This window comes from Bos grunniens, chromosome 7 (genome assembly GCF_055505025.1).
Source record: "Bos grunniens cultivar Pamir isolate PY7600 chromosome 7, Bosgru_T2T1.0, whole genome shotgun sequence".
Taxonomy (NCBI): domain Eukaryota; kingdom Metazoa; phylum Chordata; class Mammalia; order Artiodactyla; family Bovidae; genus Bos; species Bos grunniens.
The window spans coordinates 43,486,723-43,509,128 of NC_141171.1; the positions used below are offsets into that span (position 1 = coordinate 43,486,723).

The 22,406-nt window shown below is 58.6% G+C and overlaps 2 protein-coding genes across 5 annotated transcripts; one reads left to right on the forward strand and one right to left on the reverse strand.

The window, feature by feature from the left end:
* Positions 1 to 113: 113 nt before the first annotated feature.
* Positions 114 to 13,796, forward strand: ARHGAP45 (Rho GTPase activating protein 45). 4 transcript variants are annotated; one of them, XM_086411304.1, is made up of 23 exons: positions 114 to 251; positions 2,212 to 2,542; positions 5,377 to 5,520; positions 5,721 to 5,805; positions 5,904 to 5,976; positions 6,157 to 6,223; positions 6,345 to 6,482; positions 6,562 to 6,626; positions 6,817 to 6,927; positions 6,999 to 7,079; positions 8,671 to 8,859; positions 9,084 to 9,221; positions 9,312 to 9,502; positions 9,621 to 9,745; positions 9,822 to 9,905; positions 10,037 to 10,141; positions 10,254 to 10,426; positions 10,705 to 10,893; positions 10,987 to 11,124; positions 11,357 to 11,583; positions 11,667 to 11,877; positions 12,536 to 12,644; positions 13,021 to 13,796. In XM_086411304.1, exons 1-23 carry the CDS (start codon positions 114 to 116, stop codon positions 13,431 to 13,433), a joined length of 3,525 nt encoding a protein of 1,174 aa, XP_086267430.1. In that variant the 3' UTR covers positions 13,434 to 13,796. The 4 variants fall into 4 exon arrangements, with proteins under 4 accessions (XP_086267430.1, XP_086267427.1, XP_086267426.1 ...); XM_086411301.1 differs by lacking the exon at positions 114 to 251 and adding an exon at positions 1,050 to 1,309; XM_086411300.1 differs by lacking the exon at positions 114 to 251 and adding an exon at positions 1,317 to 1,530.
* A 3,176-nt stretch (positions 13,797 to 16,972) lies between these two features.
* On the reverse strand, positions 16,973 to 21,422 carry POLR2E (RNA polymerase II, I and III subunit E). The gene is made up of 7 exons (XM_086411311.1): positions 21,297 to 21,422; positions 19,699 to 19,873; positions 18,772 to 18,887; positions 18,343 to 18,423; positions 17,930 to 17,988; positions 17,739 to 17,817; positions 16,973 to 17,632 (listed from the first exon to the last, which is right to left on the reverse strand). Exons 1-7 carry the CDS (start codon positions 21,351 to 21,353, stop codon positions 17,567 to 17,569), a joined length of 633 nt encoding a protein of 210 aa, XP_086267437.1. The 5' UTR covers positions 21,354 to 21,422; the 3' UTR covers positions 16,973 to 17,566.
* Positions 21,423 to 22,406: the final 984 nt, after the last annotated feature.

Genomic DNA, 22,406 nt, shown 5'->3' on the forward strand with positions numbered 1-22,406 from the left:
CTGGGGAAGCCCGGAAGGGGTGGCCCAGACTTCAGGCCTCCAACCAGGCAGAGGCCCACCAGCTAGCCAGCCCTGCAGTGGGCCCTCACCCTCCGATCCTGGCATCCAGAGCGATGAGTGGTGGGCAGAGGATCCTCAAGGGCCTTCTGGGATGGGTTAGTGGATGGACCCGGGCCTGGAGAACTGGGTTTGCCGTGAGGGGCTGTGGCCTGCGTGCCCTGTGCCCGGGAGATCCACCCCTCCCACCTGAGGTCAGTGGGGGCCAATAGTGGGGAAGGTATAGGGGATGAGAGGGTGAGACTCCAGAAGGGGAGGGGAGGAAGACTGGGGGAGGGGAAAAGGCTCAGATTAGGGGGGTTCCAAGAGAAGAGGTGGTTATGGGGGAGAGGGTACAGGGGGTGCTATACACATTGCCAACACCCCAGGTCTGGGGGCCAAGCCAGGGAGGGAGGAGGTGGCATGGTGGCCTCAGCAGTTAGCGTTAGGGTTAACCTGTTCTGCTGAGTGTCCCCAGAATGTAGAATCAGGGGTGGGGGTGGGAGATGGATGGAGGGAAGGCAACCCACTATACCATGCACTGTTCCCTGGGGTCTTCACGGGGAGTTGCCAAAGGGTGGAAGGCGGCCACACAGAGGAGCGGTGGGAGGACTGGAAGGCAGGTGCCTGTGTCCAGGGTACCCATTGCATCAGTGGAGCTGGGTGGCTTCTGAGCATATGTCAAAGTCTGTGTCCCCACATGTCCGTCGTGTTCAGGTATCTGCACTCTTGGGTGCATCTGGGTGTGGCTGAGTGGGGGTGAGCATCTCTGCAATCGCTGTGTCCCTGCCGGGATCGTGCCTGGGGCATCAGTGTCTTGCCTGGGGCATTGCCGCCAGGCAGGGCACCTCAGCAAACATGCACACGCAGAGCTCAGGAAAGCGGAAGCTGGGGGTGGGGCCTGGGACCCCACCTTCGAGCCCACTGTGCAGAGGGGCAGGCTGAGGCTGAAGCTGGGGAGGGTCAGGGGCGGGTCTGAGTCACCGCCTCCGGAGGCCTTTTCCTGTGGGGGGAAGCGCCCGCCAATGAGGGCTGTGCCTGTCACGTGAGCCTGACAGCTGAGGAGGGGGTGGCCAGCGGCAATGTGGTCCCGAGGCCACCAACACCAGGAGCTGTGGTACTGAGACCCCTGGCCTACCTCCCCCAGCCAGGCCCCCTTGGGCTTCTCGGGCCTGGCCCCGCCATGTTCTCCAGGAAGAAGAGAGAGCTCATGAAAACCCCGTCTATCTCGAAAAAGAACAGGGCGGGAAGCCCCTGCCCACAGCCCTCGGGGGTGAGTGAGCCTCTAAGGGGAGCACGGGGCAGGCGGGGACCTTAGAGCGACAGCTGGGCAGCACCAGGGCAGGAGGACACCCTGTGATCAGGCCCAGCAGGGCAGGGCCGGGCAGTGACATGCTGGGCCAGTGGCGGGGGGTACGAGCCAGCTACAGCCCCCACCAGGCTGGACTGCAGGGGCTTCGCAGGATGGGCTGGGATCCTCGCATTCAGCTTACGGTAGGAGCCCTTGGGACGGCCATGCACCCTCCCACCCTGTCCAGTGCCGGCTGTGGGGTCCAGGAGTGGTGGGGTGGGTACCAGGGTATGGGTACATTGGGCCTGGACTCCTTCAGGTGGGGGCTCAGGGAATTTGGGGTCTCCAGGCACCGTTAGATGTGAGAGCTATAGCCAGGCTGTTAGGCAGAAGGTTTATAAGGGAGCAGACTGTGGAAGGAGACCCACGGGGGCAGGCCTGGTGCAAGCCTGGGGGCATCTACAGGGCCTGCGGTGTCTGTGGGCTCAGGAGTCTGCTGGACCCTCAGAGGACAGGAACTGAGGAGGTGTCTACCAATGAGTAGGCATCTGCAGTGGCCTCTACTGAGACAGCTCAGGAGACCCCAGCCCTACCCCTCTCCCTTCCCCCTTACCCCCCTCCCTTCCTTACCTCCGGAAGTGGGGCGCCCCTCCCCCACCCCGGCTGTGGTTTGGGCAGAGACGTTGTTTGTGAAAGCTCCAGGAGAGGACGTTGGGTAACAGGTGTGGGAGGGGCCCAACACCAAATCTCAGCCCTCTGACCTGTGGCCTCTGACCCCTATGGGGTCAGGCTGAAGACCCTCCAGAGCCCCACTTCACTTCCAGGGAAACTGAGGCAGGGCCCAATGGGAGCACCTGCTTTACCAGCTCCCCCTACCCTCCCAGGAGCTGCCTAGGAGAGACGGGGCTGATGCAGTGTCCCTGGGGCCCAGCCTAGAACCCCCAAGTGTGGCCTCGAATGCTAAGGCCACGGGCACTCTCAAGAGGCCAACCAGCCTGAGCCGCCATGCCAGCGCTGCTGGCTTCCCTCTGTCGGGGGCCAGCACTTGGACGCTGGGCCGCAGCCATCGCAGCCCACTGTCTGCGGCCAGCCCGGCCGAGGCACCCATCCAGGGACCCTGCCCAGACACCGTGGAGGACATCTCCCACCTGCTGGCTGACGTGGCCCGCTTTGCCGAGGGTCTTGAGAAACTGAAGGAGTGTGTTCTGCATGATGGTGAGAACTGGCAGGGACACCAAGGCCTGGGTGGAGGAAAGCAGGGTCAGACCTTAAAACCTAGGGGGTCAGCACAGAGTTGGGGAAGGACTTGGGGAGGCTCAGATGGAAATGGTTCGGAGGGCTTTGTGGAAAAAGACATTGCAGCTAGGGTTCTGACAGATGAATAGGAGTTCAGTGGCAACTAGGAAGGAAAGGCATTGAGGTAGAAGGAATGTCATGTGCATAGAAATACAAAGTAGAGATGCATTTGGGGGAATAAGGTTCAGGTGTATGAAATGTGTAAGGCTGAAGACATTGAGAATGGCAAGCAGAGGGACCCTGGATGTTATCCTGAGGGTGCTGGGGAGCCATAGAAGGTGTCAGAGCAGAGGTGGAACAAGGTCAGATCTGCATGTTGGACTGAAGTGAATGAGAGGCACGCTGAGGTCTGGACAGAGAGAGACTCAGGAGGGATGAGGGGCAGGACCGGCACGTAAGCTGCAGCAGTGAGCGGGCTGTGGATGGCAGTTCCGTTTTCTCCACGCGTCCGCTGACAGCTCAGCTTCCTGCCGAGTTATTTTCATCTGCTTCCTGTTTGTCCCTAACAGCCAAGGAGGGCACTGTGATCTCTCCTGCAGGAAACCGCAGTGCCAGTGCCATGCTAAACACCCTGGCTTGCTCCTTTCATGTGCCCATTTTACGGATGAGGAAACTGAGGCCCAGGGTGGCCCCCTGACTCTGGCTCACCTGAGCCAGAGCCCAGGTTCAACCTCCACCTGGAGAGGGACCTCAGCTTTAAAGGCTGTAATGGGGAGCTCCCTTGCTGGCCAAGCCTCTGCTGTGGGGGTGGTGTCAGCCTGTGGGGTTATCTGGTCCTGGGGTGGAGCTGGACTTGTTTCCTGGGGAAACTCTTTAATCTCGGTTCCTTTCCGATCCTAGCGCTTCCTTGGAGGCCAGGCCTGGGTGGAGCTGAGCCTGTGGGCATTGTGCAGGAGGATGGCCAGGGCAGGGGCCCCCTTCTTTGCACCTTGGGGCAGCCCTGGGCAGAGGGAAGGGACTGGAGTAGAGAGGATTTGGGTTTGAATGCTGGTGCTGCCCCTGCTGGCCTGGGAGACCCTGGTATTTCATCTGTGAAATGGGGCAACGACACGCCCTGCACGGATGCTGGCTGTGACCAGAGGTCCTCAGCCTACAATGATAGTTGTGGGATAGCCAGAACGGCTTTCAGCTTGGGAGGCAGTAAGTGCAGGGATCCACGTGGGCGGGGTCTCCCTGCACCTCTCCACACCATGTACCTGGGCCTGTTTCTCTGTCTGCCCTTGGCAGCCCGATCCCGAATGGAGTCACATCTCCTCGTCTACTCAGGTCTGAGTCCTGATCCTTGAGTTTGGGGAGCTGAGAACCCCAGCCAGGGCTCGCAGGACTCCGGGGGCGGAGCTTTCCTCGGCGGGGGCGGGGTCTTCGGACCGGCCAGAGCTGGTTTGGCTGATGAAAACCCGGTACCAAAGACCCTAGGCCGTCGTGCGCATTCACGATCCCTGCGCTCTGATGGTATACCATGTGTATCTGCGGGACGGTGCACCCCGCGCTGGACCAGAGGCCTGTGCGCTGCCAGGCAGGGCCCCGAGGTGAGGGGATGGGCGGGGTGTGGGGGTGCAGGCTCTGGTCAGGAGCACGTGGTGCTCTGGGCATTTGCCGGCCCACTGGGGACACAAGGCTGCCGGGCGCTTACCTTGGCTGGTGCAGAGCTGGGCATGTCTGGGCTTCGTCAGAGTCCCACCTGCCCTGGTTGGGGTGCTGCGGGGACCCAGGTGGCGGAGGCCCAGGAGACACGAGGGGCGGGGTGCCTGGGAGGAATGTCTGGGGAAGGGGCGTGGCCGGCCTCCCTGGATTCCTGAAGCTCCTTCCGGCCTCCCGAAGCTCCCCGCTGATTCAGGCGCAAGTCCTGAATCCGAGGAATGTTGGGGCCAAGGACTCCATAGGGGTCTCCCTGTCGGTGGTATTCAGTGGGAGTCTGGTATTCAGTGGAAGTCCTCGGTGTTGAAAAGGGATCAGACACCTATTTCCAGAGTCCTTTTTTTTGAGTATCACCTACCAGGCTGAGTCAGAAGCGCACAGGTGGGGGAGGTACAGGTAGGACCCTCCTGGGTGTCAGCAGGTCTGCTCATTCCTTCACCATCTACAAGCTTCTTTAGTTTTGTTTCCACTACATGGTGCATGTTCTGCCTGCACACTCTGCTTTTTTTCCAGTTAAGAATATCTGAGGAGGGCACTTAAAGCCTCCCTCAAAGATGTAGGTCACACCTTGACCTTTCTTTGCTCTGACACCTTCCATGGCTTCCCACTGCCCTCGTGATAAAGCCAGGCAGTGTCCTTCTATCTTCAGAGCTAGAAAAGCTGTGTGATCCTTGCGAAATGACTTCTCCCCTGTGTGCCTCAGTTTCCTCATCTTCTAAATGGAAGTGATAACAGGGCCTGCCTCATAGGGTGGTTGTCTGGAGAGAGATAATGGGGTGTTTAAGCCTCAGTTCCCAGGCCGGCAGGGCCAGGAGAGAACTGAACAGAGCTTTGCAACTTGGACGACAGTGGAAGGTTATTTTCTGGAGTGACAGGAAAGGGTGTTCTAAGCAGGACTGTCTAGACTGACATCTGGCCTTTGTCGACCTGGCCAGCAGTCCAGAGAGGGACAGTCCACCCCACCCCACCCCCTGAGATCACACACTGAGCCTCAGGCAGTTGCCTTCTCCCTCCTCTGCCTCAGTCTCCCCACCTGGGGAGAGAAGTGTTAGGGTTGGGTGGTTAGGTGGACAGGCTTTCCCTTCCTCCCTGCTCATACCCACTCTACCTGGCAGAACTCCTTGAGGCCCGCCGGCCACTGGCCCATGAGTGCCTGGGTGAGGCCCTCCGTGTGATGCACCAGGTCATCTCCAAGTACCCACTGCTGAACACTGTGGAGACACTCACGGCTGCTGGCACCCTCATTGCCAAAGTCAAAGGTCAGCCGGCTGGGACGAGGCACAGAGAGCTTTCTGTCTGGGAGGGCTTTCTGAAGGAGGGGATGTTTGAAGTGGGTTTTGAAGGATGCATAGGAGTGTGATGGACACAACAGCTCCAATGTTCCCCCCTCAATTAGTTGCACGGTTGGTCACCTCCCAAACAGACTGGGCCAACCTCTCTCATCCTTGTCTGTCCCCAGCCTTCCATTATGAGTGCAACAATGAGTCAGACAAGCAGGAGTTTGAGAAGGCCTTGGAGACCATTGCTGTCTCCTTTAGCAGCACGTGAGTTTGGGGTAGGCGTGGGGACGAGTGGGGGTGGGGAAGGGTGGGGACCCATGTGGACCCATGTGCCCCTTGACACTTGCCCCTCTACCCTGCAGTGTATCCGAGTTCCTCATGGGTGAAGTGGACAGCAGCATCCTCCTGTCCGTGCCCCCTGGGGACCCAGGCCAGGTGAGCAAGGGTGGCCTGCATATCGCTTGGGGTCAGGCTGGCAGGGTGGGTGAGTGCCCCTGTTCCCTCTGTGGACCACGGCCACTCGCTCTGTCCAGGGGGGTGGCGACTGTCTCCTGCAGGGTGGGCCTCAAACAGGGCCAAGCCCAGGCTGGACTCACCTGTCTCCTTCTGATATAGTCCATGGAGAACCTGTATGGACAGGCGAGTGAGAGTGCCCCCCCCAGCGGTGAGGAGTGTGATGCGGGTGAGTCCCTGAGCCCAGCAAGTGGCAGAGGACTGGGGTGGTGGATGGGAGGAGGGGTGGGCTGGGGCAGGGGAGGGCTGGGCAGGGGTGGAGCCTGGGCTGAGGGGTGTCTACTCTGCAGGCTGCCTGTCCCCGGAGGACGTGGACACCCTGCTGCAGCGCTGTGAGGGGGGCGTGGACGCTGCCCTGCAGTACGCCAAGAACATGGCCAAATACATGAAGGACCTCATCGGCTACCTGGAGAAGCGGAGCGCGCTGGGTGAGAGCTAGGGTCTGCAGGGTGGGGTCTGGCTGGAGGCCCCCTCTGCCCCCCTGCCCTCACACCCCTTCCCCTGCAGAGATGGATTTTGCCAAAGGCCTGCAGAAGATCGTCCAGAACTGCAGACAGAGTGTCATGCAGGAGGTGGGGAACTTGGGGGGAGTGTCTGGGTGGGTGGGGCACCGGGCAGGGTTCCTCAGGCCTGGATGTGAGTCTCAATACCTCCAGGATGGACCGGAAAAAAGGGGTTTCCAGTCTGTACAAAGGCGGTTGAGGGAGCAGGGGGGCTCCTGGCCCACCCCCACGTGACCCTGATGCCGGCCCCACCCCACAGCCGCACATGCCCCTCCTGTCCATCTACTCACTGGCGCTGGAACAGGACCTGGAGTTCGGCCATGGCCTGGTGCAGGCAGTGGGCACGCTGCTGACCCAGACCTTCATGCAGGTAGGCTGTACCTGGGAGGGTGGGCGGGATGGAAGGTGCCGGGGTCCCCACTCACACTTGTCTCTCCCAAGCCCCTGAATCTGCGGCGGCTCGAACATGAGAAGCGAAGGAAGGAGATCAAAGAGTCCTGGCACCGCGCCCAGAGGAAGCTGGTACCACGGGTGGGGCACGGGGGCTGGGAGGGGCCAGGGCGGCCAGCTCACACATGCACAGTCCTCTGGTACGCACCCAGATGAAGATTTCCCGAGTTTTACCGACATCGTGCAGAGTGCCCTGTGCCCATGTGAGGCGGGTCCTGCCTCCAAGCTGCTTCAGGCTCCTGACCTCCAAGCTGTGGTAGGAAAGGCCCTGGCCCTGGCCCTGGGGCCCCCCTCAGTGTCAGAGTTCGCTGTCACGGGGGAACAGGGTCACCTGTGGCTGCCAGGAGCAGGTCTGGGGTAGACCAAACGGGCTCACCAGGTCTGGTGGATGCTCCAGCTTCTTCCTCCAGGTTACTCTTCTCACCTCTTTTTGGGCAGTTCCAAGGCACTAGAATCTTTTGTGTTGCTTTTTAGGTGTGTTAACAGGGTAGGTGGTGAAACCAGCTCCAGTTAGTGGAGTCCTGCAGCTCCATCTAGCATGTCTGGCAAATGCCCTTCTCCCCAACTTTTGCACACCTGATGACAGCTTGCCGAGTACCCCATTCTGCTTCTGATCTTTTAAACACACCTCCATATTCAGGGACTTGCCCCGTCTCAGTCCACGTGAAACCCCTCCTGCCTTTCTCTTAGCTAGGCATTCTCAGCTACAGAGCCATGTGGCGCATTTCAGTACGTCCCTATTGATGGAGTTTAGTTGTGGTTGAGCTGTTGCTGTTTCAAACATCACTGCTCTGATGAGCTTGTGCCCCTGTTACTCAGACCTGTGACCTAGCATTCATCTCAGATCAGTGCCCAAAAGATAATGGCTGGGTCATGGGGGATGAGTGTGGGAGGCTGACCTCCAGAGCCACAGCCACGCTCTTCCTCTTCTGTGAGCTCTCAGTTCGTATCCTTTGTTTACCTTGGACTGGACAATAGCCTGTTTCTTATTGACTTCCCAGAGCGTTCTACCTATTAGAGAACCCAGCTTTGGATGATACGTGTTACAGACTCCTTCACCCCCAGTTTATTGTTTTGATTTTTGATTTTTTATTTAACCCGTTGGCCTGTTTTCCCAGTTGAAACCCGTGATCGTTAGTAGTAGTCTTTCCTTTTATGGTTTCTCGGTTCTGTGTCACATGGAAAGGCCTTCCCTGTGCTATGTTTCTACTAGTACTCATATGAATTCTTATATGTTTGAGCTTCTGATGGTGTAGGCTGTAAGGTGTGGCCCCCAGAAGGCTCACTGGGTTTTAACTGAGTGCTCTTTGAGGGTGCCTCACTTCCTGTCTGGGCGACCTCACTGGTCTCGTCTGTAAGAAGGGAAGTGAAAGAGACAGAAGCGCAAGTCACTGTGGTGGGCGTGGGTGTAGGTGTCAAGAGGATGATGTCGTCGGTGTCTCCTTCAGAGCTTAGCTGAGCCTTACCTTCCCCAGCTGTAAAATGGGCAGGCCAGATGCTGGCTCCTCCCAGGGTCCCACTATGGGTGTCACCTCCTGCTCTTCCACCATCAGTCCCGTTTGTTTCACTGGCCACAGGATCTGTGCACAAGAGATGTGGGTGGCAGAGGTCTCTAATGTGTATTTGACTGACTGGGGTCATCTGCTCACTGCCACACCCACAGCAAGAGGCAGAGTCCAATCTCCGCAAGGCCAAGCAGGGCTACATGCAGCGCTGCGAGGACCATGACAAGGCCCGCTTCCTGGTGGCCAAGGCGGAGGAGGAGCAAGCCAACATTGGGCCCGGTGCAGGGGGTGCAGCCTCCAAGACCCTGGACAAGCGTCGTCGCCTGGAGGAGGAGGCCAAGAACAAGGTGAGGGCCAGTGATGGAGGGCAAGGCCCATGGTGACAGATCCTCACGCCCTGTACAGAATTGCCCACCTCCGGTCCCTTGTCCAGGCTCTGCCTCCTGGCAGGAATGCCTTCCCATCCTTTTGTACCTAGTTGATTTCTTTGTGGGGCCTGAAGATGCCCTGAGGGCTGAACCGTGGGCTAATGCTTCCCTGGGCAACCGCCCACCTACCACCCCCACCCCAGGCGGAGGAAGCAATGGCCACCTACCGTACATGCGTGGCCGATGCTAAGACACAGAAGCAGGAGCTGGAGGATACCAAGGTGACGGCACTACGGCAGATCCAGGAGGTCATCCGGCAGAGTGACCAGACCATCAAGTCGGTGCGCACTGGGGCTCCCCTGGAGAGGTGGGAGGAGCACCTACCTGTCAGGTGCCAGGACCACTAGCGCTCACCTCCCGCCCGTCCACAGGCCACCATCTCATATTACCAGATGATGCACACGCAGACGGCCCCACTGCCCGTGCACTTCCACATGCTGTATGAGAGCAGCAAGCTGTACGACCCAGGCCAGCAGTACGCTTCCCATGTGCGCCAGCTGCAGCGCGGCGAGGAGCCTGATGTGCACTACGACTTCGAGCCCCACGTGTCCGCCAGTGCCTGGTACACTACCTTCTGCGCATGCCCAGGGAGCCAGACTTCCTGCCTGAGATGAGGGCAGGGGCAGGGAGCCCTTGTGACCCCCATCACAGCCCCTCCTTTTGGCTGTTGGTCCCACCAGGTCCCCAGTCCTGCGTGCTCGGAAAAGCAGCTTCAATGTCAGCGATGCTGTGGGGGCAGAGGCTGCCAGTAGCCCCCCGGAGGACGGCGGGCCCAGCCAGGGAGAGATTGCCAAGGAGCGCAGGGGTGAGTGCCAAGAGGGGGCGGACGCAGCCCCCTTGCAGCCCCCCTCAGACCTTCACTGGGGATACTTCTTTCACAGGTGGGCGGGGCCACCAGGTGCACAAGTCGTGGCCCATCTCCATCTCGGATTCGGAGGCCAGTCTGGACCCCAGCCCTGGCTCAGGTGAAGGGGCCTGCTGGGTCAGCGGGAGGTGGAACACTGCGACCCATCCCAGGCTTCAGTGGGCTCATTGTGCAGCGGGCAGCAGGGGTGGGGGTGCAGGGGGAGCCTCTGACACCCTGTTTCCTGCTCAGAGGACTTTAAGAAGTTTGAGCGTATGTCTTCCTGTGGCACCATGTCGTCCAACGAGGAGCTGGCCGACCAGGAGGGCAGTGCAGGGGCATCAGCCTTTGATCAGGGTGAGGGAGCCTCTAAACGGGGCAGTGGGGGAAGGAAGGGTTTGGAGACTCTCTGTGGGTCTGGCCTTGACCTCCCTCGGTGACACTGACCACCTTCCCCCTCCCCCACCAGCTGACCTCAATGGCATGACTCCAGAGCTGCCTGTGGCTGTGCCCAGCGGGCCCTTCCGCCACGTGGGGCTGTCCAAGGCGGCCCGGACCCACCGGCTTCGGAAGCTCCGCACACCGGCCAAGTGCCGGGAATGCAACAGCTACGTGTACTTCCAGGGCGCCGAGTGTGAGGAGGTGAGTGGTTCCGGTCGGGTCCAGGGGAGCCAGGCGCCTGGATGTGCGTCCCATGTCGGGAGAGAGCACCTGCGGTCTGGAGGTGGGGCCAGAGCAGTGGGAGGAGCCCAGGCTGAAGGGTGAAAACTATTTCAGAAGCTGCACTGTGGTGGGGAGTCAGGGGTGGGGTGGGGGTGTGTGTTTGTGTGCGCGTGCACTGAGATGAGGCAGGAGATGGAGCCAGGGATGTCTGAGCTGGACCAGAGTCAGGTAGGGCTGCTCACACTGCCCACCCCCAGTGCTGCCTGGCCTGCCACAAGAAGTGCCTGGAGACCCTGGCCATCCAGTGTGGCCACAAGAAGCTGCAGGGCCGTCTGCAGCTCTTTGGCCAGGACTTCAGCCGTGCTGCCTGCAGCACCCCCGACGGCGTGCCCTTCATCATCAAGAAGTGTATCTTTGAGATCGAGCAGCGGGCGCTGCGCACCAAGGTGACCACCGCCGGCACAACAGCGGGGACTCCAGCCAAGGGACTGCACAGGGAGGGAGAGGCATGGGCCCCTGCTGACTGCAGGCTTTCACAGGGCATCTACCGGGTCAATGGGGTGAAGACACGTGTAGAGAAGCTGTGCCAGGCCTTCGAGAATGGCAAGGAGCTGGTGGAATTGTCGCAAGCCTCACCCCACGACATCAGCAATGTCCTCAAGCTCTATCTGCGCCAGGTAAGATAGATGGTGACAAGACAGAGCAATTCCTAGGCTGGACAGGGAGCCTGCTGGGGGCGTGACCAGCGCTAGGAAGGGGCGTGGTTGCTAAGCTGGGGCACGGTCAGTATTGAGTGGATGGGACCTGTACGTAGAGGCGGGGCCGCTGTCAGGGGCGGGGCCAGTGCAGGACTAGCAGTCTGTGGGCCCTGCCTACTGACCCTCCACACTTGACCTTGCCACCTTGCAGCTCCCTGAGCCGCTCATTTCCTTCCGCTTCTACCATGAGCTTGTGGGGATGGCCAAAGACAGTCTGAAGGCCGAGGCCGAGGCCAAGGCAGCATCTCGGGGTCGGCCGGATGCCACAGAGAGGGAGGCTGCAGCCATGGCCATGGCGAGCCGGTTGCGGGAACTCCTACGGGACCTGCCTCGGGATAACTGGGCCACACTGCGGTACCTGATGCGGCACCTGCGCAGGTGAGGGCCGAGTCGGCCAGGGTCAAGGGTGGCAGGGTCCTGGGAGCTGCTCACACCTGCCCCTGCACCCTACAACCCCCCAGGATCGTGGAGGTGGAACAGGACAACAAGATGACACCAGGGAACCTGGGCATTGTGTTTGGGCCCACGCTGCTGCGGCCCCGGCCCACTGAGGCCACGGTGTCCCTTTCCTCCCTGGTGGACTACCCCCACCAGGCCTGCATCGTGGAGACCCTCATCACCCACTTCAGCCTGGTCTTCAAGGAGGAGCCCGAAGAGGCCCCAGGGGGCCAGGTGAGGGCTTCCCACTGTGGACGAGGGATGCAGGGCTGAGCATGGTGGGGGCTAGGAACCTTGCTTGCCTATGGGGGGATTATACAGGGGGTTCTGCTGGGAGATGTTTGGCTTGGACAGGGCTGTCCGGGGCATTCAAGGCACATTTTAAGCAAAGAACTGGGTGAAGTGTGGGTTCAGATCTGTGGGTGGAACCTGCGCTTGACCAGCCGTCCTGGCCCCTCTGGTTTCCCACTTCTGCCCGCTCTGTAGCCTGTCCTTGTGTCCTTGCTCCCACAAGCTCAGCTGGGTCCAGCCTGCTGCTCTCCTTGGTAGAGGGTCTTATTTCCAGGCAGCATTGGCTCCCATGCTCAGTCCCCACTGCACATCTTTAACGCCTCATCAGCTGCCTTTAGGGGAGGCAGGCTGTGGAGGGGATATGCCTGGTTGTAGCTTCAGGACAGTGGCTCCAGTGCTGGTGTCCACAGGGACTCAGCCCCCTTTGTATGAGCTCAGACTGTCCAGACATGGGATGGGGGGCTGAGAGCCCTCATATGCTCAGCTGCAGCGGGTGTTAATGGTTTTTAGGGTTTTTACTTGGTTAACTTACAAGAAAGTAAATGGAACGTGGCATGGCCAGAACCGTGGCGCTTCCCTGACCTCTCTTCTGCTTCTGCAGGATGGGGTATCCAGCCAGCTACCCGAGGTGGTGGTCCAGGCACCGTACCTGGGGGGCAGCGGGGGTGCAGCCTTTCCCTTGACAGAGGAGGCTGAGGATGGGGTCCTTGGTGAGTGGGGTGGCCCTGGAGGTGCTGGGCAGATGGGGGGTGATGTAGTGGGTCCATGTCAAGGGCTGCAGACTGAACTGTTTCCCCAGACACAAGTGTTACCTGTCTTTAATCTGTTACAAACCCTTGCAAAGAGATACCCTTTCAAGGTGTTTTGCCAGGTCCAAGAAACAGGCACGCAGAAGTGGAAACAACCCCATGTGTCTGAGACCCTGCACCTGATTTGAGAGGGTTCTGAGCAGGGAGACAGGCCTGCTGGGGGGGTGGGGGAGCCTCTTGGTGTCACCAGAGGCAGATGCCCAGTGGTTCCACCCCCAGCTCACAGGCCGTCCATCTGTCCCTCTGAATCTCTGTCCCTCTCCCTTGGACTTTTCAGAACCCCATGTCGCCTCCAATGACTCCGACTCAGAGCTGGAGGAGGCCTCAGACCTGCAGTCCCCGGTGGGTGGGGCTGCACTGCACCGGCTCAGTTTTCTGGAGAGGCAGGGCGGCGAGGCAGGCACAGAGGGCAGTCAGGGCAGCCGCAGCGGCAGCGAAGAGCAGCTGGGTGCCACAGCCGGCGAGTACGGGCCTGGGGCCTGGGAGGGCCCTGGGGAGGAGCCAGCCCGGAGGCTCTCCGAGTACAACACCAACCAGTGCAACAACACCAGCCAGTGCACCACCACCACCCAGTGCAACGCCACCAACCGGTGCAACAACGTGGCTGCAGCTTGGCTGCCAGCTGTGAGGCTGCGTGGTGGGCGGCTGGTAGGGGGCAACAGCTGCAAGAGGCAGCCAGAGTTTGTGTAGCTGGGGTAGTGGGCAGGTCCCGCCCCCGTGGACACGTCACTGAGAGGCCTCTCCTTCCGGCCACAGCGGCCAGGGCATTACTGATCCGCCTTCCCAGAAGCTTCTGCCTGCGCTACTCTGCACACCCGCTCTCAGACTTGATGTGATGGAGGACCCTGCCCACCCTGAGCCAGGCCAAGGAGGTCACAGGGCACCTGGGAGGAGGGCTGGACGCCTTGTGGAGAGTGGGCCAGCTGGCCTCAAGACAAACTGGTTCTTACAGATGAGCGGGTTTGGATACTGGTGTTAGGATACAGGAAGTTCCCACAGTGGAGTTTTCCAATGTGTACTTTCCTTTTGCATACAATAAAGTCTTCAACCTGAGCCTGCCTCCTCTGGCAGCAGCAGCCTGAGCAATGTTCCCAGCTCCTCAGCAATGTTCCCAGCTCCTCGCTGGGCCTGGGGCAGTGGGGGGAGCTGTGAATAGAAATTCCACCACATGGCAGGGCAACCCCAATAGGGCGTGTGAGCCCAGGTGGCCGTGGGGACATAGACACAAGGCATCACTTCCCTGCACTCCTGGCTCAGGAAACCCACGTGGACTAGAGAGCCTCAGGGAGACAGTAGCCACTGTCCAAGACAGCATAGCCAGGAAGAGGCGAGGCTCTGCCTCCATTCCTACAGGTTTATCCTGGAGGGCCAGGGATGGCTAAGCAGAGACCCAACTACTCACGAGATGAATGACATGGATTCACATCCCATCATGGTAGAACCTGCTAGGTCTCCCTTTCTGACAGGACAGCCCCCCAAAACGGCTGTCCTCCCCAAGCTTAGGTAAGACCAGCTGTGGTGGTCAGAGCTCTGCCCCTGCCTAAGCTTCCTAAGAGCCCAGAAGGTGGCCTGCAGTTTGGCAAACAAAGATAAAAGCCCAGGCCGTACCCTGTGGTTGCATGTGACTTATGGCCACTTCTGCCCCGCGGGGTAGCAGAGTTGAGTAACTGCAGCAAGGCAACCTGGCCAGCACAGCCAAGACACTCACCCTCTGGCCTTTACAGAACAAGTGTGCTGACCCCTAAGTTTTTAAGACAGAATGCGTGAAAAGATCTATGAACACTTACAGGTGCTCCGCAGGGCAGAGGGGACCTCCACTTCTCCATGGAGGAGGTAAGAAGCACCCGGCTCCAGGCACCCAAGTGCCTGTGAGGAGCCTGGCCTGGCCTGCAAACGGTTCCAGACGCGACCCCACCAAAGGACTTTTAACAGGCTGTGCCACCTTCAGGCATGGCCTGACCCAGAGTCACAATCGGGAAGGTGCCCACTTCCTGAAGCTCTGAGGCTGGCGTCTGGACCAATCTCAGGGACTTGCGGCAGCAGAACCGATCCCCAAGCAACAAGCGGGGGTTGGGGGGGACCCCAAAGGAGAGCTGGTACCGCTGGTGGAACATCCATACCTCGCATCTGAGGCCCCACACCTGTGGACAGGCCTGCACCCAGCGCCCCCCACTAGGCCCCCAACCAGAAGAAAAGGAGTTTTCAGGGAATCAATGCACTGATTCTGGAGTTCATTAGCAAGAGTAAAAATCTAAGAACATCCAAGACTGTAAACTACACGTTTACTGTTTCTGCCATTTTAACCTGCAGAGTTCACAAGCACAGCACATTGACACAGTTGTGCAACCATTCCCACCGTCATCTCCAGAACTTTCTCATCTTCCCAAACTGAAACTCTGGTCCCCAGGAAACACCAACTCCCTCTCTCCTTCCAGTCCCTGGCCCCCCAGCACCATCTACTTCTGTCTCTGTGGACCTGACTGCTTAGAGATCTCAAGTAAATGGAATCAGACAGAATTTGTCCATCTACATCTGGCTTATTCTGGCTGAGACAGTTTTGGAAAACAATGTATGTCTGTTTTGGAGAAAGGGGAGACCTGTTTGCCTGTTAAGATGTACTGTAAAATTACGATTTTAAATTCTAAGTTTTGGGAAGGGATGTTCAAGAGGGAGGGGGCATATGTATACCTATGGCTGATTCATGTTGATGTGTGGCAGAAACCAACACAGAATTGTAAAGCAATCATGCTCCAATTAAAAATAAATGAAATTAAAAAAAAAAAAACCTAAATTTATCAATGAAAAGAGGATCTCCATACAGACTCACATGGGTCTATGTGTTCACTCCAAGAGAGTGGAGACTCAGGGCAGCACTATTCCTCAGTAAACAGCGTCAAGAGCACCATCTGTCTGTGGGAAAGTGACCACCCCAGGTCACATGATGCCCAGGAGTAAACCCAGAATTTGAGACCCACAAATAAAGACTACAGGGGGATGGACATCCCTGGGGTCCAATGGTTGAGAATCCACCTGCCAGCACAGCAGGAGGTGGTCTGATCCCTGGTTGGGGAACTAAAATTTCACACATGTTGCAACTACGACCCAAGGCAGTCAAAAACTAAAAACACTACATGGGGACACCTAAGAGATATAAAATGTGGGGAAACCGTTTTGTAATTTGTGCCTAGGATATATAAAGAACCCCTGAAACTCAGTAATGGAAGACAACCCAGTTAAACAAGAGGTAAAGGACCTGTGCACAGACACGTATCTGAGGTAACCCACAGGCAGCCAGCAAGCCCCATGCTCACCACCACAGCACCTGGCAAGGGAACCGGAACCACAGCGCCACCACTGGCCACCCTGTACCCCCTCCCCATCCCCCAGGCCATAGAACCAGTGCTGGCAAGGAGGTGGAGACAGTGGGACCTCTCTATGGGGCTCAGGAATGAGAAATGGGGCAGCCACAGGGAAGACAGTCTGACAGCTTCTCCAAAGGGTGACCAGAGCTTCTGCAAGACCAATTCTACTCCAATGTACACACCACACCCAGAAAAATAAATACAACCACAGCAATGTGTATCTGGATGCTCACAGCAACACTACTCATAATGGAAACAACCTGGGTCCATCAACTGAAGCAGAAACACAGTGTCCCTCAACCAGGAAAAGGAGAAGCCCTGACACGGCTACCACGTGGACAGATCCTGAGAACACGATGCTCAGGAGAGAAGCAGACACAGGACACACAGGGTGTGATTCCAATGGTGGGAAACGTCCAGAACAGGCCGATCGACAGAGCTAGTGGTAGTCGGGCTGGGGTGACTGCTAACAGGATGGGGCTTTTTTTTAGAGTGATGGAGTGTTCCACAGTTGACTGTGGTGCACAATTGTGCATGTACTAAAAATCACAGAACCATGAACTTTAAACGGGTGAACCGTATGGTATGTAGATCGCACGTCAACGAAGCTATTAATTAGAAATACAAACAGTGGCACTTAGCCTGGGGAGGGAGGCCTCTGAAGTTAGTATAGAGGAAAACTAGGTGGTCTGACCCCCAACTTCTATGGAAGAGCACCAAGAAGCAAAGCTAGAGGGCGTGCGGGAGCCCCACCCCTGCCTCCTCCAGGGGAAGTGGGCAGTGACCCTGTGGAGTGGCCTAGAGCCTGAGCAAGTCTGCTCACAGCAAACCCAGCGTTGTTTTGCCTTGGTCTTCAGATGAGTGAACTTATTACTCAAAATAGCTTTAATTCTTTAAGACACCCAGCATTCCAAAGCAACCAAATTCCAGTTTTCTTCTCACTGCTACTGTCCTCAGAGCCCCTGGACAGGCAGCATCAGGGCCACCATGGGGGACACAGCGAGGGGAGGCCAGAGGATGCCGGGCCACCCTGAGGTGTCCTGGCCCCTCCAGAGGCACCGTCAGCTGGGATCCAGGGCCACGGCTTGGCATCCAGGAGAGGCTGCAGGGACTCTCAGCCCAGGAACGGCAGATCCAAGGCCCAAGGCAAAGTGCCTTAGGATCCAGGAGAAGCAGAGGCAAGTTTCCTAAGGCAACCAGCTCCCACACTCCTGGCCAGGAGCGGCGGGGGTGGGGTAGGGTGAGGGGGTGGTCACGACCATCTCTCTGTCCCCCAGGGGACATGCTGGCAGAAAAACGGGCAGTTAGTCGTGTGATCTGTGACTGTTCATCACAGAAGCTGGGCACAACTAGGCCAGAACTGGGGCTGCCTCCAGAGAGGGAAGTGGTGTGGCACGCTCACAGGAGTGGAATGAACACCACTGCCTGGCCCCTCGACGCCAGCTGTCTGTCCACAAGCAGCTACTGTACCAGCCGGTAGGTGATGTACCTGCCCGCAGTCTCGCTCGGCCGGATGATCTTCACCACCTAGGGGCAGGAAGCAGAGCTGGAGCAGTGCAGGAGTAGCAGCCTGGGTTCCCTCCGCCCTGCCCAGAAGCCCTGGCTCTAGTTCCACCCTGGGAGGGCTTCTTACCTGTCCGCGCTTTATCCCAAAGTAGCGCGCCACAGGGTCTCCTGCCTGAATCCTGGGCAGCTGGTTCTCTCGGAGTTTACTGGGTAGCAGGTCAGGGAAAAGGCCTTGCTGGACTGACTGGGGGTCTGGGGTCGGGGTGAAAGGCAGGGTGGGGAGAGGAGCTAGGCCCAGTCAAGGGCCAGAAAGGATACTACCGGGCCAGCAGTTCCGTTACCTCTTCCTTGGTCATGACCACATGCTCCGGGACCAGCTGTGAGAAGAGAACCCGGGCTCCATGGGACCACAGACCCTGGGAGCCCCCAGGGGATGGGTACAGCTCGGGATCTAGGCGTCTGCGCCAGTCCTAACTCCACACTGCGAGGGAGGGGGTGGTGTCTGGAGCCTACAACCCTGCCCTGCAGATGGGCCACAGGGCACAATCCTGGGAGCCAGGGCTCCAGGAGAGATAGAAACTGCACCCCGCCCCCCAACTCCTGACTGAAGGCTGGATCGCCCTACCTTCTTTCCACACTGGGGGGCCCCCGGACGTCTGCTGTTCCTAAAAAGGTGAGGGGCTGGGGGGTGGGTCCCCAATCTCATCCCACCCGAGCTCCCGCACTCCTACCTCATGCTCTGTGATGTTGATGAGCAGCTCCTGCTGCAGAAACTGCTCCAAGATGTACTTGGGTGCCATGTCAACCAGGGACTGGAAGAGACATCAACCCTCAAGTGCAGCAGGGGCAGCTGCCCGCCCCTGTGTGGCCCCCAGGCCCACCCCAACCCAGCTCCTCCTCGTGGGCAGCTGGCACCCTGGAAGTGGAGCAAGGTTTACCCTTGTGGCTCAGAAAGACATCTCGCATCATAAACTGGGAAACACCACCCAACTCCGCCCAGGCTCTGAGCACAGTAATAAGGCCTTGGTCTCACATCAAGAAAGGTGAGCACCTGTCAGGATGCTCCCAGGGTTGCTGGGAGCTAGTGTGGCAGCCGGTCCCTGGGCCTGGGGACAGAGGTGCTGGCCAGGCTCCATCCCACCCCAGTGGGGCGGGCTTACCTGCTTGGCAGAGGGCGTCATGCCCTGCTGCACCACAATGAGGGCACGCGTGATGTTCTCCTCCTGCATGCGCTGACAGTACACCTTGATGGTCTTGATGCCCACCTTGGGCTCCTCTGCAGGCAGAGCACAGGCTGGTCTGTGCTGCTGGGCCCCTTCCCATCGGGCACCCAGATTCTAGCCTGGCTCTGCCAAGGCACTGCGGTGCCACTCCCACTCTCAGGCCTCAGCCTCCCCATGTGCAGAGCAAGAACTGGGCGCTGGTTCCCAGAATGGAGGGGCTGGCTGCCTCCAGGTCACATGGGAGATGACAGTGCCCTAGGCGCCCTGGACCTCGGGGACCTCTTCTAGAAGTGGGGTCTGGGAGTCTGGGCTTGCCCAGGACTCAGTGGCTCTGAGGTTTGGGAAGCCCTGGATTAAGTGGTTTAGTCTGGGAGTTCATAAGACAAGGGCTGGAGTTCTCAGAGTTTGAGCTGAGGTGAGATGACCCGGAAAGCATGGTCCTGCCAGACACAGACCACCCATCTCCATGCTGCAGCAGTGGGGGTCCTCATGATCTTGGCAGCACGCAGGGCCTACCACAGAACAGCCGGACCCTAGGAGCCCAGCAGGTCAGCACCTAAGGCGGTCCCACGGTCTGTGTGCAGTACATCCACCCCCGCAAGCTGCTCTCACTTCCCATTCCACTAACCCACTCTGCCCCCAAAGTCCCTCTGTTGGGGTACTGGCCCTAGAATCTCAGAATGAAACTGTATTTGGAAATGTGATCTTTAGGCCCAGAGAGAATGGATGGGTGATCGAGAAGAGGGAAGCTGGAGAAGGGGTCCCCACAGCAAGGAGGGCAGGGGACAGAAGGATAAGGGTGGGTGCATGACTCTGGGGTGCACAGCAGGTGGCTGCTGTGAGCTGGCCCTGAGCAGCCCTCACCTGGGAAGAAGACAAACATCTGGTCGGTGGGGTCGTCGTTGTGGGCCACCAGTACCGTGAGGTCCGTGCGCCTCGGCCGCCCTTCACTGGGCTTGTCCCCAAATTGGGCCTTGAACTCCTCCAGAGTCTGGTCCAGCTCATCCTGGGTCACCAGGTAGCCACGGTCGTGGCACAGCTGCAGAGAGAAAGGGCAGGTGATTGCACAGTGGAGATGGGACAGCAGCCAGAGCTCCGGTGGGTGAGGCCACCACAGAGGAGACTGGGGAAAGGCCTGGGATGCAAGCGGGGATGCTGAGTCCAGAGCCAGGCCCCAGGATGTAGGTCTGACAGGTACAGCAGGCCGGGAGGGTGTCGGCTGGGAAACCAGGCCTAAGCGTGAGGCCCAGGAGTTCAAGGTCCTGCTCAGAAACTGGGGCTCTGTGAGCACACAGACTAGGTGAGGACCTGGACAGAGAAAGGAAGGTTGGAGCTGCCACCCAGCCCTGCCCACATCCCCCACCCCCCCGCCGAGTCTCCACTTAGAGACCCGGGTCTCCTCTCCCGCGGCCCGGACACCATCAGGTAGAAGCGCAGCTCGTCCAGCCCTGTCTTGGGTAGCTCTGCCAAGTGTTGGAGAGGCTGGGTCACAGCCCAGCCTTAGCTCCAACACAATTCCCAGGAGGCTGGGTGCTCTTGATCAAGTCCCCAAGGCATCACACTGGACCCCTCTCACAAGGTGGCTTAAAGCATGTGGTATACAGAAAAAGCTGGTATGACTGCTGTGACACTGAGACTGAGTTGGTGGGCAAGGCATCTAAGTAACCACCAGACAGGGGTCAGACCAGCCCCAGGGTTCCTTCCACCGTCAAGAACCCGGGATTCTGCGTTATGCACTTAAGGTGGTGCTGATAAGACAGGCTGGGAGCTGGGACCCTTTGCAGCAGTGCCTGCACTTGGACAAACATCTCCTCCAGCAACAGAATACCCAGAAACTATGCGGGACTAAAAATAACTGTGCAATGGCCCAGCTGGAGCAAATGATAGACAACAAAAAGTAAAAAACTCCACTGCCACTTCTGAGGTGCCGGGAGCAAAAGCTGGGTGCCAGGCGTGATCCCTGCACACAGCACCACCCAGAGGGTAGGCAGACCACCCAAGTCATCACTCTGGCATGACCCCTGGACCCGCGCCCACCCTCACCCCATTCAAGACGAGCTAAGAAGGGCGCCTGTTGTTTTCGCTCCCTCCTGCTGCAGCATAAGCTCCAACAAAGCCTTGCCTGAACTTCTAGTCTGGCCTGTTATCAATTCTTACTGATTAAGAACTTCAAGGATCAGGGGCTGTAACACCACAACCTTCCAGGAACACAAATACACGGCGGCCCAGCGTGTCCCGCCTTCCCTCCCTCCAGCTCGAGCGAGATCCTGACCCCTTCTCGGGGGGCTCTGGGGCTCGACTCCTCCGCTCCAGCCGCGCGGCCCCGGATGGAGAGGCTGGTCACCATCAGTGGGCCCTGAACCCGCCGTTCACGCCTCGGCCGCCGCGTGCCCAGTTCGTCTGGCGCAGCCAGGCCCGCCCTCACCGCGTTCTCCAAGGAGGGCGGCCCCCGCGCGGATCACCTGCATGATGGTCTTGCGGATCTTCCACAGCCGGTATGTCTCCTCTTCGTCGTCCATGACTGCCGCCGCTCTCACACACTGCGCCTGCGACCGGTACGACCCGCGCCCACTGTGCCTACTCCGAGTCCTGATCAGGCCCCCAACACGTCGTCTACCCGGGCACGGCTGTCGCAGGCGAACGCCTGAATACAGCGACCTTCGGGAGCGGCACTGCCAAGGGCAGCCCCAGCCTTACTAAAGCGGCTGTTGGTTGGGCGAGCAGCTTTTCAAACAGCACCGCCCACCCGCCCCTCGGAAGTTCTCGCGATGCTTTGACCGCAAGACCTCTCGGGAGTGGTGGTTTTTGCTCAACTTCAGTCTGGACAGTGTTTAGAATCTGGAGAGTCGGAGGAGGTGTGAGAGGAGCCTCGGTTTTCCGTTTTATAACGGAAAGAATAAAGTGTCCCCCATTTTAGAGGATCTAAAGAGATGGTCGTACTTGGGAGGAGCTTGGTATAGTTCCTGGTGCTTATGAAATGCACCCATCTCTCTTCTCCCCCTTTCCTGTCCCCTGAGGCCCAGCCCAGCCCCTGTTTGGATACCCCAAGAGTGCACAACCTCTGCATCGGCCCTTCCCCTCCGAGTTCGTTCAGGAGGTTTGCTCAGGCCTGCTAAGCCCAGCTTACTTGTGTCAGTAACTTCTCATTCAGTAATATATTAATTCAATGATTCAATATTTAATGAGCCAAAGGGACGGGGAACAAAACAGACCAAGCATCCTTACATGCCAGGGACAGACAGGACAGAAACAGTAGACATAAGTGAATGATACAGTGTGTTAGAAGGAGACAGTGTTGTGGAAAAAAAAATAGAGCAGTCTCAAATGTGGTCAGGGAAGGTTCCAACAAAAATCCAAAGGGTGAGAGGGTAGAAGCCCTGGGGATGTCGAGGAAAGTGTATCAGGTGGAGGGTACAGCGTGTGCAAAGGCCCTGAGGCCTAGTGTGTTGGCAGCAAGGAGGCCTGTGGGTCAGAAGGTCAGGTGGGGCAGATCTTGGGAGCCCTTGCTGGTTGGGTTTGAGAAGTTTGTGTTTGCAGCCATTTTCAGCATCTCCACAGGGCAGAAACAGGGA

Bases quoted from the DNA above. Each gene is read 5' to 3' on its own strand.
- POLR2E (XM_086411311.1), bottom strand. From the start codon at position 21,353: ATGGACGACGAAGAGGAGACATACCGGCTGTGGAAGATCCGCAAGACC. The intron at 18,888-19,698 runs GTGAGGGCTGCT...CTCTGCCTGCAG, and splicing joins GATGTTTGTCTTCTTCCCAG to AGGAGCCCAAGGTGGGCATC. The intron at 18,424-18,771 runs GTAAGCCCGCCC...TGTCTCTTCCAG, and splicing joins TGACGCCCTCTGCCAAGCAG to TCCCTGGTTGACATGGCACC.
- ARHGAP45 (XM_086411304.1), top strand. From the start codon at position 114: ATGAGTGGTGGGCAGAGGATCCTCAAGGGCCTTCTGGGATGGGTTAGT. The intron at 5,806-5,903 runs GTGAGTTTGGGG...TCTACCCTGCAG, and splicing joins GCTGTCTCCTTTAGCAGCAC to TGTATCCGAGTTCCTCATGG. The intron at 5,977-6,156 runs GTGAGCAAGGGT...CTTCTGATATAG, and splicing joins CCCCTGGGGACCCAGGCCAG to TCCATGGAGAACCTGTATGG.